Here is a 14,429-nt window from a genome sequence, read left to right as displayed (position 1 = left end):
GCGGCTGGGGTCCGGAGGCAAGGGGGCTGCCTGAAGCCCATAGCGCTCTGGCAGCTCGGCTCTTAAACAGAGCCGAAGAGTCAGGGGAGGAGCAGAGCTGCCGCGGGAGGGGAAGTGCCTGGCCGGCATTTTCCCGGACATGTTCGGCTTTTTGGCAATTCCCCCCAGACGGGGGTTTGAATGCCGAAAAGCCGGACATATCCAGGACAAACCGGATGTATGGTAATCCTAGAGGAAGAGGTGGGGCAGGGTGGTCTGGGGCTGCTGGCGTCAGGCCCCCCATTAACCCTCCAGGCCCCCCTGGACCTCACGTTCCCCTGAAGCACAGGGCCCCACAAGTGCGGGGCCTGGGGCAGTTGCCTATGGCCGGGATGGCTGTGCTTGAGCACCACCAAAAATGATACAAACCCATGGTGCTTGCATCTCCTGACTTTAGCCTGCCATTTATAGTGACAACCAATGGAAGCTTGCATGACCTGGGTGCAGTGCTCAGCCAGAGGGGGCCAAGTGCATGATCACATATGTGAGCTGAGGGCTGAAGAGGTCAGAAAGACATGACAAAAACTACAGTTCTTTTAAACTAGAACTGCTGGCCTTTGAAGTGATCTGAAATATTTAAGGATTATTTAGCATACTCTAAGGTCACAATGTTCTCAGACCACAATCCACTCTGATACCTCTCAATGGCTAACTTAGGTACAATTGAACACTGGTGGGTGGCCCAACTTGCTGAATTCACTTTTGAATTACAGTATAAACCTGCAAAAACAACGAGAAGTCCTTGTGACACCTTAGAGACTAACAAATTTATTTGGGCATAAGCTTTCATGGGCTAAAATCCACTTCATCATATGCATGGAGTGAAAAATACAGTAAGCAGTATACATATGAAAAGATGGTATAAACCTGGAAGGCAGAACTTCAATGCAGACACCCTATCTAGATTGCCTCTACAGGAGGAATCAGAAGAGGGCAAAGATCTGGAAAAAGACTTGCTGGTCATTCCTGCAGATGTTGTGCAGACCCGTTTGTGGCTAGAGAATCCAAAGCCCGAGGATGAAGTGATGGTAAAGAATGCAATACAAAACCTGGTAAAAGGTGAGTGCCATAATCTTGGAGTACTCATGGGAGGAGATCCAAACTCTGCAATGAGAAGACGATGTCTGACCTGTCTTAGTGGCAGTCACGAGCCAAACGAGACCAGACTGCACATTTGGGGCCAGATACCCCCCGTCTAAGAAGTTGGCCAGACAGTAGGAACGACTTAGATTACCCCACAGAGTGCTGCTCCAGATGATCTACCACCCCCTGAGATGGCGAAGAAGTGTGGCAAGTAGTGGTGCCTGTGTCACTACGCTGGCAAGTTTATGAAGCCAGGCATGATCATGGGGGGCATTTTGGAGACAGGAGCACTAGAGGTGCTGAGGGGAAACTATTACTGGCCCACGATGGGTAGTGGGGTACAATCAGGGATCCATCAGTGCAAACGGTGTGCCCTAACCAAGGATGTGTGTTTCCTCCCACCCGAGCCCCTTTAACCTGTACTAATGTGACTGTCCCAATGGAGGTCCTAGCAATGGGCTACACATGGCTAGAGAGATCTTCAGAGGGGGTCTGAGAACATATTGGTTCTCATGGACATGTTTACCCAATTCAATGTCGCAGTTCCAACTAGAAACTATACGGTGTGGACAACGGCCGAAGTTCTCATGAAACACTGGTTTGTGGATCAGGGGAGGAATTTTGAGTCCGAGGTGATGTCTGAATTGTGCAAACTGTACAGCATAGGCAAAAGCTGACCACCACCCTATCATATGCAAGAAGATGCTCAGTGTGAGAGGTTTAACTGGACAGTGCAAGACATGCTAAGTTCACTCCCGCCCAAAAAAGAAGCGAACCTGGCAGGAACATCTCCCTGAGCTGGTGTTGACCTAGAACAGCCATATCCATTCGTCAGCGGGTTATGCTCCTTTTTATCTCATGTTCAGGAGAGATCCCAGGTTGCCATTAGATATTCTGGACAGAGAGGATCCTGAAGATGACGACGTGACCAGTTTGGATGACTGGGTCAAAGGTCACCATGACAGACTGAAGACAACCTGTAAATTTGCTCTCAGTACAACTAAAGACACAGCCCAAAGTAGGAAAAGGACTTATAATCACAAGTCCAGTAGGGCTCTCATCAAGCCAGGTAACTGTGTACTAGTTTGTAACCATAGACACTGAGGGCATAATAAAATAAAGGACAAGTGGGAGTCAAATTCCCCACATTGTAATCACGCACAACAATCCCAAGCTGCCAGTTTCTTGGCCTGAATGCCTAGTTTCTTCTCATGCAAGAAGGCTTTTGGAAGATGAAGAGTTTTGCAACATGTTCTGAGCATTGTCAGATTTGGAAATATTCTGATTTCTTCTGCGGGATCACTGTCAAGGACTCTCTACCCAAAATATCTTGACCTCAGTAGTTTTACCCTGGGAACCAATAGTTCCAATGTCCCCAGTAGGTGCAGATGTCTCTGTGTATCATGCATGGAAAGGCTATCTCAAGACATCTCACATTAACGTGATGCCTTACAGAAGCATATTGCACTCAAGGATGCAATATTATAGAACGACGCAATATGCTGAATAGAGTCAGACATTTCATCTTGCTTATGTAAAAGAGTTTTCATTAAAATCCCCAGCTGACTTCCAAAAATATTGTGTGCTTCTAGAATAAACTGAAGAGTGGATGGAATTGTGAAATACCGTGCAAGACAAAAAACACACACACTGTTGCTTTCAACTATTTATTTACCAACTCAGAATAATTCTTCATCAAACAGAAGTCTCCACTGAGTCCCCAGAGCAAAAATACACACACAGAGTACCAACCTACACTCACATATGTAACTCAGCTCAAATTCCAGAGGACACTATGCAATATATAGGAATAGGCTTTAAATAACAGACCACATGATTATCAAAGTTTAAAGCAGCATATGCTAAAAACCTTGGCAAAAGCACTAGCTGGAAGCATCACAAGGAGGCAAAAGCACTAACCACAAACCTAAACTCCCCTATTGGTAGTTCCCTCCCTTATAGAAATGTGGGAGAAGGACCTCTCTCCCAGCATGATAAGGAAACCCCTTCTCCTCATGAGGGAGAGTTTTGTATGAAGGCCCACAACAGGAGTTCCATGTGCTCCCGGTTCTGTGTATTTGGAGACGGCTGCTAGTGCAGTAGGTCAGCTCTGCTGAATCCTCTCCCTCCCTTCAGAAACGTACAGGGCTAAGCAAAACTAATTACTGCAGTAAATTAGGGTAGGTCTATACTTACCTCCGGGTCTGGCGGTAAGCAATCGATCTTCTGGTATCGATTTATCGCGTCTTGTCTAGACGCGATAAATCGATCCCGGAAGTGCTCGCTGTCGACGCTGGTACTCCTGCTCCGCGAGAGGAGTACGCGGAGTTGACGGGGGAGCCTGCCTGCCACGTCTGGACCTGCGGTAAGTTCAAACTAAGGTACTTCGACTTCAGCTACGTTATTCACGTAGCTGAAGTTGCGTATCTTAGTTCGAAGTGGGGGGTTAGTGTGGACCAGGCCTTAGGCTGCTGTCCCTCTCCATTACTGGAAAAATCTCTTTGAAGGGGGTTCTAGACTAGAGGCAGCTGACATGTGAGGAGACAGGCTATCAGGGGATCATGGGAGCTGGGCAGCAGTGCAGCTGGAAGATGCCTCAGCATGGGTGTCTCAGATACTGTGGGATGGGAATGTAATACGGGTCTGGCACAGACAAAGGAATTCTGGCAGGAAATTGAGACTTTATTTCCTTGACCCAGGATCAGGGATCCAGGATGGCCAGTGTTACAAGGGAACTCTCCCCTGAAGACAGGAGAATCCACAAGGAACTCCATACACTGAAATTTGAAGGGTACCCCTCTACCCTATGCAGGCTATTTCCAGTTAGAGGTGAATGGGTCACAAAACAGGATTTTCAAAAACAGGAGCCTAAAGTTAAGCACCAAAATCCATATTTAGACATGTAATAAGTGGCCTGATTTTCAAAAGTCCTGAGTACCCAACACTTCCCACTGAATATTTAGGTCTCGGTTAACTAACTCACACATAAGAGAAATAAGGAAAAGTGCTATTGCTTAGCACATCTGCTTTAACCTGGGAACTTTGCTAAGCGTTGTCGAGCTTGTGTCAGACGTTTAATTCTTTCTTTCACATTTTTCCTTTCAGTGGCAGCATCTTTCTTCTCAAGAAGAAGAATGCTGAACTTATCTTTATCTTGCAAAAGTTGCAACATTGCATTCTGTAACTTTTCAGTGTAGTCCTGGAGGACGTAGGACTGAATAATCAAAGGAATTTGAGTGGAGAGACGATTGCCTGCACCCTAAGAAAAAAGAAGATTATCGATAGGATGATGCATCAATAGTCAAGGATATATGAGGGAAACACAGAAAATAGGATTCTGCAATTTTACAAGTGATCATTCCACTTAGAGACTTTCTAGCTATTAGGCTGGGAATATAAAAGTATAGTTAATTAACTCCCTTTCATGTTGAGGTTATGACTTCTCAATGTTACAACACTCCTAGCAATAGGGCACACTATTATACCTGGCAGCAAGGGGTTATTCTATAGCGTACTGCAAATCGTGAACAGTAATGGGAACAAGTGCCAAAAAGCAATGACTACAACTAGGGATATTTGAACATTTGTTGTCCATAAAGGTCTTCTGTGCCCAGTACTGTTAATCCAATATTTACTCGAAGCACTACTACTTTCTTTAAAAAAAATGCTACGAGTAAAGGAATCACCCCTCTTCTTAAATTTCAGCTGTCCATTTCCACCCAGGTAATTATGTTCTACAAAGTAGGACTGATGGGGGGAAATACACAGACAAGAAACTCACCTTGAAATATGCATTCAAGTGATAAGCCATTTCATCAATGGAATACTGTTTTTGAGATGCAATAGACTTAACACGAGTAACAGCAACACCAAAAGGGAGGACTTCAGTAGTTTTTCTAATTTCCTGTAAATCCTCATGGTAAAGACTGTCCTGACAGTAAACGATGCGTTCCATTTTGAACTGATTGGCAATTACAGTTTCAGCTTCCTCCTCTTGTTTTTGTTTTATGTCTTCAATTCTAGTCTGTGATTTAAAAATAGAAGACAAATCAATAGAGCAGACCCAATACCAACCAACAATTTATAAAGCGACTCACGACTCTTAAGCATCCATTCAAATGTATCTACTTCCCCAAAAGAAGCAACAGTCAGCACTGACCTCAGTCTGTAGAGGCAAAGGGTCCAATCATGACAAAGGTGTTATTAGACTGAATCATCAACCCCTGCTCAAAAAACAGCTGTAGAGCATTTTCCACTCTAAGCATAGATCCAGATACAACCTACATTGTATCTCTGACTGTCAAGGCAGACATGAGATACCAAGCTGACTCAATACAGCTTTCCTCTGCTAGACAACAAAGCCACCCAGAACAACAAGCCTCAGTGATTTCATTCGCAGGCTGCACAAAGCTGTAGTTAGCTTGGCTGGAAATGCAGAGGGGCAATAGACTAATCTGAGCCCCCCACGTCATTACTAGGTTAAGCTCATCCCACAAACACACACTCAGGAGCAGGGAGATTCCCACTTTTGAAGTCAGATGCAAAGAATGAAGCTATACTACCACCCTATGCCTTTCAGACCACACTGAGAATGCAGATGGAGTGAGCTGGCAAAGCAGCAGCTGCACCTTCCACCCAAGTCTTTGTGACACCTTCAGAGTCAGGAATTTCCTCTACGATTAAATTATGCATCTATTAACAAACAATCTTGCATTAAACGAAACGAAATGAAAGTCAAGGTCTCTGCTAATTGTGCTTTGTATACCTGAGGCAAGACCTCACAGGACAGACTAACTGCCAGCCTGCACGTGAAGATTGCTGTCAAAGGGAGAATTGGTGGGACAATCAGGGAACCAAAGTCCTACAAACTAGGCACCCAGTGGGACTTCATGAATTTAACTGTGATTCTGGTCTCAGCATAATTCTGGAGTAACTCTATGGAGGCCTGTGAAGTTACACTTGTGTAAAACCAGTTAAGTGAGATCAGAATCAGGCCCCATGCCATCAAGCTCATAGCATTATTGTTCAGCACCCTCACTTTTATAGATCTATTGCTTCACTATGTCGCTTTACACCATTCGCTGAATACAGTGGTAGACATTTTACCAATCAGTGGGAAGTTATACAACTAGACAATAGATTGACCAAGAGTAAAGATAGTTCTAAGCACATGCAATTAATGATGATTTAGGTATAAGATATCATAAATCAGTGGCTCTCAACCTTTCCAGACTACTGTGCCCCTTTCAGGAGTCTGATTTGTCTTGTGTCCCCCCAAGTTTCACCTCACTTAAAAACTATTTGCTTACAAAATCAGACATAAAAATATAAAAAAAAAGTGTCAGAGCACACTAGTACTGAAAAATTGCTCTCATTTTTACCATATAATTATAAAATAAATCAACTGGAATATAAATATTGTGTTTATATTTAAGAACATAAGAATGGCCATACTGGGTCAGACCAAAGATCCATCTAGCCCAGTATCCCGTCTTCCAACAGCGGCCAATGCGGGGTTCCCCAGAGGGGATGAACAGAACAGGTAATCATCAAGGTGATTCATCCCGTCGCCCATTCCCAGCTTCTGGCAAACAGAGGTTAGGGACACCATCCCTGCCCATCCTGGCTAATAGCCATTGATGGACCTATCCTCCATGAATTTATCTAGTTCTTTTTTCAACCCTGTTCTAGTCTTGGCCTTCACAACATCCTCTGGCAAAGTGTTCCACAGGTTGACAGTGCATTGTGTGAAGAGTATTTCAGTGTATATAGAGCAGTATAAAGAAGTCATTGTCTGTATGAAATTTTAGTTTTTCTGACTTTGCTAGTGCTTTTTATGTAACCTGTTGTAAAACTAGGCAAATAGATGAGCTTATGTACCCCCCAGAAGACCTCTGCGTACCTCTAGGGGTACATGTACCCCTGGTTGAGAACCACTGCCATAAATAGCCCCTTACCTTAGCTTCTCTGAAAAGATAGAAAAAGTTCTCAAAGTGTTGCATGGCAATTTCAGTAAAAGTTTCTCATACAAGCTCTAAAAAGAGAGAGGAGGAATAACTATAATTTCATGTTATCAGCATAAATATAAGAACTGTATGAGTCATTAACAAATTGGGTTCAGCTATAGCTTAAATCATGTTTTAATTTGAAAGCTTCTTGGTTTGTGCATTTCTATTCTGTGTGGGTGATGGTTTTGTGATGTGTATTATTTTGTGTTCCAGGCGGTTATAAATGTTTTCACTTGCAAATAAGTTGAATAAAAATATTTAAACTTAATTATAAACTTTAAGTATTTTCAGTTCATTCTCCTTTGAGGCCCTAGTCTAGCAAAACTCTGTTAACACATTCTTATCTTTAAACACTTGAGTAGTTCAATCCATTTGGGGATTTGGAACCTGAGTATGGAAGACTTGTAGCACTGCTACTAAAATCATATTGAGTCCATGGGTCCTGTGGATATTATAATGGCATTTGCACGAAACAGAGTAAAATGAATTTGACACTTCCACCAAAATTATCTGCATTATACTTCCACAGTTTGTAGCAATATATTGCTACTTTAAATTTGATACAATTTTAGTGATAACTCTCTAATCCAGGGGTAGGCAACCTTTCAGAAGTGGTGTGCTGAGTCTTCATTTATTCCCTTTAATTTAAAGGTTTCATGTGCCAGTAATACATTTTAACATTTTTTAGAAGGTCTCTCTCTCTATAAGTCTATATTATATAACTAAACTATTGTTGTATGTAAAGTAAACAAGGTTTTCAAAATGTTTAAGAAGCGTCATTTAAAATTAAATTAAAATGCTGAGCTTATGCCGCCAGCCTGCTCAGCCCGCTACCAGCCTGGGGTTCTGTTCACCTAGGCCGGCAGCTGGCTGAGCGGGGCCTGCAGCCGGGACACCGGCTGGCAAGGGGCCGGCAGCCAGGACCCCAGACCTGGGGGCGGGGGGGTTCAGGGGTCAGGGCAGAGGGCTGGGGGTGTGCAGGGCAGATGACTGTGTGTGTGGGGGGGTTCAGGGGTCAGGGCAGAGGGCTGGGAGTGTGTGGAGGTGCAAGGCAGAAGGCTGAGTGTGTGTGGGGGGGTTCAGGGCAGAGGGCTGGGGTGCTCGGCTCGTGGGGGTGCTCCCAGCCCCCTGCCCTAAGCGGCTCATGGCAGGGGGCTGGAAGGGATATATCCTGTTCCAGCCCTTCCCCAAGGTCCCATCCCTACCTCTTCTCTGCCTCCTCTACAGAGCAGCGAGCACGCTGCCACTCATCCCCCTCCCCCTCTCAAGGGCCATCAGCGGATTGGCGGCAGGGAGAGGGAGGAGGAGGGGGGGGCAGGAAAGCACCACGCTGTGGGAAGAAGTGGGGGAGGAGGGAAACTTGGCTGCCGCAGGACCAAGCTTCTGCCTCCTGCCCCCGCAGGGGAGAGCGGTGGGCGGGGGGGCTGAGTGGGGCTGGGGGCTGGGACCGCGGCAGGAAGCAGCGTGCCACTCAAAATGGGCTTGCGTGTCGTGTTTGGCACGTGTGCTGTAAGTTGCCGACCCCTGCTCTAATTTATACTATTCTCCAACTTACATTTAAAAATATGATTTGGTATTTATGGTCTCAGTGAAAACATTTGCATTTGTATATTTGATTTGAAGCAGTACGTGGGAGGACTGAATATTTCAATATTTTACCAGTTAGCTACACTCCACAAGTTGTAATTACCAACATTCTGATTGTAGCCCCAAAACTCATCTGCCCCCTAAAAACTTTCCATATGAATTAAAGCTAAGTGGTTATAAAAGCAGCTAAGTGAATATGGTCAAAGTTTATGGCAAACTCAGTGAATGAAACTCACCAGTCACTGTCTTCAGTATCATGATAGCTGGTGATTTCAGCAGCACAATTTGTTGTTTCACAATGGCCTCAAATGTCTTGTAATTGACAAAACCTGGGAGCTCTCTTCCACGATAGTGATTTTCAAAGCCCCACACTTCTTCTTTCATAATTTCTTTTACTACAGCAGTGAAAACAGCACTGTTATTTCTAATAATTCGAGATGTGTTTGTTTTTATACTAAAATCTATGTGAAAAGGCCTGGATTTAATAAGTGCCCATATGGAGCCCCATTGATTTCACTAGGGCTCTGGGCACTCACAGATGTCTGTCTGTCAGACAGGGCCTTCCTTACCCATACACAAAGTACACAGCTCCGTAGGCACCAGGAAATTTGGTGCACCACATTTCCTGGTGCCCTGCACAGCTGCATACTGCTCCGTCCCTGCCCTGCCTCTTCCCACCTCTTCCCCAAAGCCCCCGCCCTGATCCACCCTTTCCTCACCCCTTCCCTGCCCCAGCCCCACCTCTTCCCACCCCTGCTCCGCCCCAACCCCGTCCCCACTCCCCTGAGGACAGCGGACAGGACTGGGCCTGCACTCACTGGTGGCGGGAAGTGCAGCGGCCCGGCCCCAGCCATGCCGCCGGTGAGTGCTGGGGGGTGGTTTCCCCTGTCCCCCAAGCCATCCCCGCTCCCCCCCACGGAGGCCTGCCCTCCTCCCCCCCACGGGGGGACTGCGTAGGGCCCCAGAATAGCTAGGAACGGTAGGGTTACCATATTTTGAGTGTCCAAAAAGAGGACACTCCACGGGGCCCCGCCCCCAGCCCCGCCCCTGCCCCCGCCGCAACTCCACCCCTTCCCCAAAGTCCCTGCCCCAACTCCGCCCCCTCCCCTGCTTCCCGCGAACATTTGATTCGCGGGAAGCCTGAAGCAGGCAGCAGGTAAGCTTGGGAGATGGGGGGAGGAGGAGGCGCGGCCCAGTCTGGCCCCCCCGGCGTCTCCAGCCTGGCTCGGCTCGGGCCCTGGGGTGCCGGCCCCGGGCCAGCCCCTGGCCGAGCACCCCCGGCCCCCGGCTCAGCACTGCCGGCCCCGGCCCGGCCCCCGGCCCAGCATGTCCCGATTTTCCCGGACATGTTCGGCTTTTGGGGATTTCCCCCCGGACGGGGATTTGAGGCCCAAAAAGCCGGACATGTCCGGGAAAATCTGGACGTATGGTAACCCTAAGGAACGGCCCTGCTGTCAGTGCAGAACAACTTTCAGGCCAAGTGCCAACATTTGGTGCTTACCTTTCAGTGTACTGTTANGCAGAACAACTTTCAGGCCAAGTGCCAACATTTGGTGCTTACCTTTCAGTGTACTGTTATTAATATGGGATTCCCATTCATTAAAGAACTTGCGAACTTTTGTGAATAGTCTTTGTTTTGTTTTATCAGTTACAATTTCTTCTCCTTGCACTGAATTCATGATGTCCTGGTTAAAGAGTTTGAGTTTCTGTAAAGAGACAGGAAATTGTCAGTTAAACAACACTCAGGGGACTAAATTCAGACCCTGAGCTGTTTGCAATGATACATAACCCAAACTTTGCAGCAGAGAGGGGAAATGCTGAAGCAAATGTTACACACTGCTCCCTGCAAAACTATGGAATTCACACTCTGCAGGTTGCCTGTAGCTCCAGCTGTGGAAGTGACATTCTGAGATGCAGTCGGAGCTCATAGGCTGTGTATTTCAGCACAGTAGTGCTCAGACTGCATGGCCTATGACCTGCTGCTGATCTGAGGACATTGAGGTTCAGTGTTTAGGGCAAGGAGGTGGCCTAGGGTTCTATTCCCAGCTCTGCCACTGACTTGCTGTGTGGTCTTGGGCAGGTCACTTCATTTCTCAGGGTCTGTTTCCCTCTCATCCTTTGTTTGCCTTGTCTATTTAGGTTGCAAGCTCTTCTGGGAAGCAAATATCTTTTAGTCTGTGGATGTACAGTGCTTAGCCTAATGAGGTCTTGATCTCAATTTGGGCTGTCCTAGATGCTCCGGTAATACAAATGAATAACAATAATCCTCCTGGTTTCCAGCAGCTAAATTTCATCAAAAGAAACTAAAAATATATTGGAGACTAAACAAATTTATTTGAGCATAAGCTTTTGTGGGCTACAGCCCACTTCATCGGATGCATGTAGTGGAAAATAGAGTAGGAAGAAAATGGCATGGGGAAATAGTTTTATTTTGTGTAATGGCCCATCCACTCCCCGTCTTTATTGAAGCCTAATTTAATGGTGTTCAATTTGCAAATTAATTCCAATTCAGCAGTCTCTCGTTGGAGTCTGTTTTTAAAGTTTTTTTTTGTGGTAATAGTGCGACTTTTAGGTCTGTAATCGAGTGGCCAGTATTACCACAAAAAAAACTTTAAAAACAGACTCCAACGAGAGACTGCTGAATTGGAATTAATTTGCAAATTGAACACCATTAAATTAGGCTTCAATAAAGACGGGGAGTGGATGGGCCATTACACAAAATAAAACTATTTCCCCATGCCATTTTCTTCCTACTCTATTTTCCACTACATGCATCCGATGAAGTGGGCTGTAGCCCACAAAAGCTTATGCTCAAATAAATGTGTTAGTCTCTAAGGTGCCACAAGTACTCCTGTTCTTTTTGCGGATACAGACTAACACGGCTGCTACTCTGAAACCTAAAAATATATTGAATACTTCCCTAATGTTGTTTTTCCATGTAAGCAATTGCTGTAGCAGAATGCCGTGTTATTCTGAATGTGAGTGGAAGTGATGCACAAGGCAGTCTCTGTATTAAAATATAGCCACGCCGGATTTAAAGTTTGAGAAGCTCTGTTTTAGCACACATCCCTGATCCCTACTCACTGCTGGGATTGTTTGAGAAGTGGCTGTGAAGGGGTAGTATGGGATTACCTGGGCTGGTTAGAATACAGGTGGAAAACAATGTTGCTTTTAAAAATCACTGAAATTTTGTGCAAAATATTATGGCCTTGTAAATATGGAATACAACTACTTATTCTTGATTTCTATTACGCCTTTGCCTACTACAGCATCTTCTATTACCAGCGACTTTCATGCATTGATATAATTAATGCAACCAAATGTAATTTACCCATTGTATTATCAAAGCTGACATTGATAAAACAGGAACAATCTTATTTTTAATCTGGTTTATTTTATTGGTGAGTAAATATTCTGTATTTATGAAGACCGGGAATTGAGAGTAATGCTCATGGCCTAGTTCTCCTATATTAAGAAAAGTGCATATGGATGTATCTGTAGTTAGTGATTTCATTAAGCAACACACTGAGTACGCAGCCTAGAAAGAGAGACCAACTTGCAATATCCACACAATTCCAAATGCTAACCAATGGTTTTTATTCAAATGAGTTACCAGATCCATATTTATACTCACATCTACTAGGAAGAGCATCTGCTCTTCTACTGATTCTGGCACACCTTTGCCATATTTTTGTAGCTTGTTGTTTGCCACCCGGAGTTTGTCCTTTATCTGATTTTCTAAAGTTGGTAGTGATTTCTGTGGGGGAAAAATAATAGAATCATAGAAATGTAGGGTGGGAAGGGACTTTACGAAGCCATTAAGTCCAGCCCTCTGTCCAGGACCAAGTAAACATAGACCAACCCTGACAGGTGTTTGTTCAACCTGTTGTTAAAAACCTCCAGTGATAGTAATTCCACAACCTCCATTGGAAACCTGCTCCAGAACTTGACTATCATTAGAATTAGAAAGTTTTTCTTAATATCTAACTTAAATCTCCATTGCTGCATACTGAGCCCATTGCTTCTTGTCCTATCTACATTGGACATGGAGAACAATTGATAACAGTCCTTTTTATGACAGCCCTTAGCAGATTTGATGACTTACCAGGTCCCTCCTCACTATTATTTTCTCAAGACTAAAAACATAGCCAGTTGTTTTGGTTTTTTTTAAACCTTTCCTCATAGGTCAGGTTTTCTAAACCTTTTATCATTTTTGTTGCTCTGCTCTAGACTGCCTCCAATTTGTCCACATCTTTCCTAAAGTTTGGTGCTCTGAACTGGACACGGTACTCCAGCTGAAGCCTCTCCAGTGCCAAGTAGAGAAGGACAATTACCTCCCATGTCTTAAATATGACACTCCTGTTAATACACACCCGAAAGATTTAAGCCTTTTTTGCAACTGCATCACGTTGTTGACTCATATTCAATTTGTGATCCACTATAACCCCCAGATCCTTTACAGCAGTACTACCACCTAGCCGGTGATTCCCACTTTGCAGTTATGCATTTGTTTTTTCCTTCCTAAATAAAATACTTTTTACTTGTCTTTATTGAATTTCATCTTGTTGATTTCAGACCAATTCTCTAATTTGTCAAGGTCATTTTGAATGCTAATGCTGTCCTCCAAAGTACTCGCAACCCCTTCTAGCTTGTTGTCATCCACAGATTTTATAAACACACTTTCCACTCCATTGCCCAAGTCATTAACAAAAATATTGAATAGTACTGGACCTAAGACTGACCCCTATGAGGCCACATTAGATATGCCTTTCCAGTTTGACAGCAAACCATTGATAACTACTCTTTGAATACGGTCTTTCAATCAATTGTGCACCCACCTTATAGTAATTTCATCAAGATGACATGTCCCTAGTTTGCTTATGAGGATGACATGTGGGACTGTGTCAAAAGACTTACTAAAATCTAGATATACAATATCTACTGCTTCTCCCCTATCCACTATGTCAGTAACATTGTCAAAGGAGGAAATTAGGTAAGTGTGGCATGATTTTTCTTGACAAATCCATGTTGGCTATTTCCGATAACCCTATTATCCTCCAGGTGCTTACAAATTGAAAAGAAATAAAACAACTGGTAAGATGGTCCCAAGTAAAAGGTTTGATTTTTCTTTAGTGAGGGGGAAAAAAACCAAAAAAACCCTTACATTTTAAAAAAAGTTTTAAATGTATAATACTACATGGAACAATTATAATTTTCTACTAGCGATTTTCTGAAGTGAATTCTGGGTCATCACTAACCTACAACTGAAAGTGTGAATTGTCACTTGGTATTAACAAGATGAGGCAAAAATGTTTTTATCCGCAACCCAATCTAAGAGAATAGTGTGCAAAACCTCTGATTAGCCAAGACTATTTTATCCATATATAAGGCATTGACATAAAACTTGTATGCATCTCCTTATCCCTGGTTTAAATCAGGGGATACATATAAAAATGTACCTAATGCTTCTTAAAGATCTGTAAATTGCTTTATGCTAAACCAGGGGTCGGCAACCTTTGGCACGCGGGTTGCCAGGGTAAGCACCCTGGCAGGCCGAGCCGGTTTGTTTACCTGCGTGTCTGCAGGTTCGGCTGATCGCAGCTCCCACTGGCCGCGGTTTGCCGCTCCTGGCCAATGGGGGCGGTGGGAAGCGGCACGGGCCGAGGGATGTGCTGGCCGCGGCTTCCCGCCGCCCCCATTGGCCCGGGACGG

The 14,429-nt window shown here is 44.6% G+C and overlaps 1 protein-coding gene across 1 annotated transcript in view; it reads right to left on the bottom strand.

Annotated features, from left to right (window-relative positions):
• Positions 1–14,429, bottom strand: part of LOC117877349 — a 132,482-nt gene that overhangs the window by 97,724 nt on the left and 20,329 nt on the right. The window contains 6 exon segments of the mRNA XM_034770428.1: positions 4,153–4,381; positions 4,904–5,146; positions 7,080–7,156; positions 8,954–9,112; positions 10,279–10,423; positions 12,352–12,474. Of these exon segments, the coding sequence (XP_034626319.1) occupies positions 4,153–4,381; positions 4,904–5,146; positions 7,080–7,156; positions 8,954–9,112; positions 10,279–10,423; positions 12,352–12,474 (976 nt within the window).

Source organism: Trachemys scripta, chromosome 1, assembly GCF_013100865.1.
Source record: "Trachemys scripta elegans isolate TJP31775 chromosome 1, CAS_Tse_1.0, whole genome shotgun sequence".
NCBI classification, from domain to species: domain Eukaryota; kingdom Metazoa; phylum Chordata; order Testudines; family Emydidae; genus Trachemys; species Trachemys scripta.
Note: the sequence above shows the minus strand (reverse complement) of the source record. Positions and strands in the feature narration are given on the sequence as shown.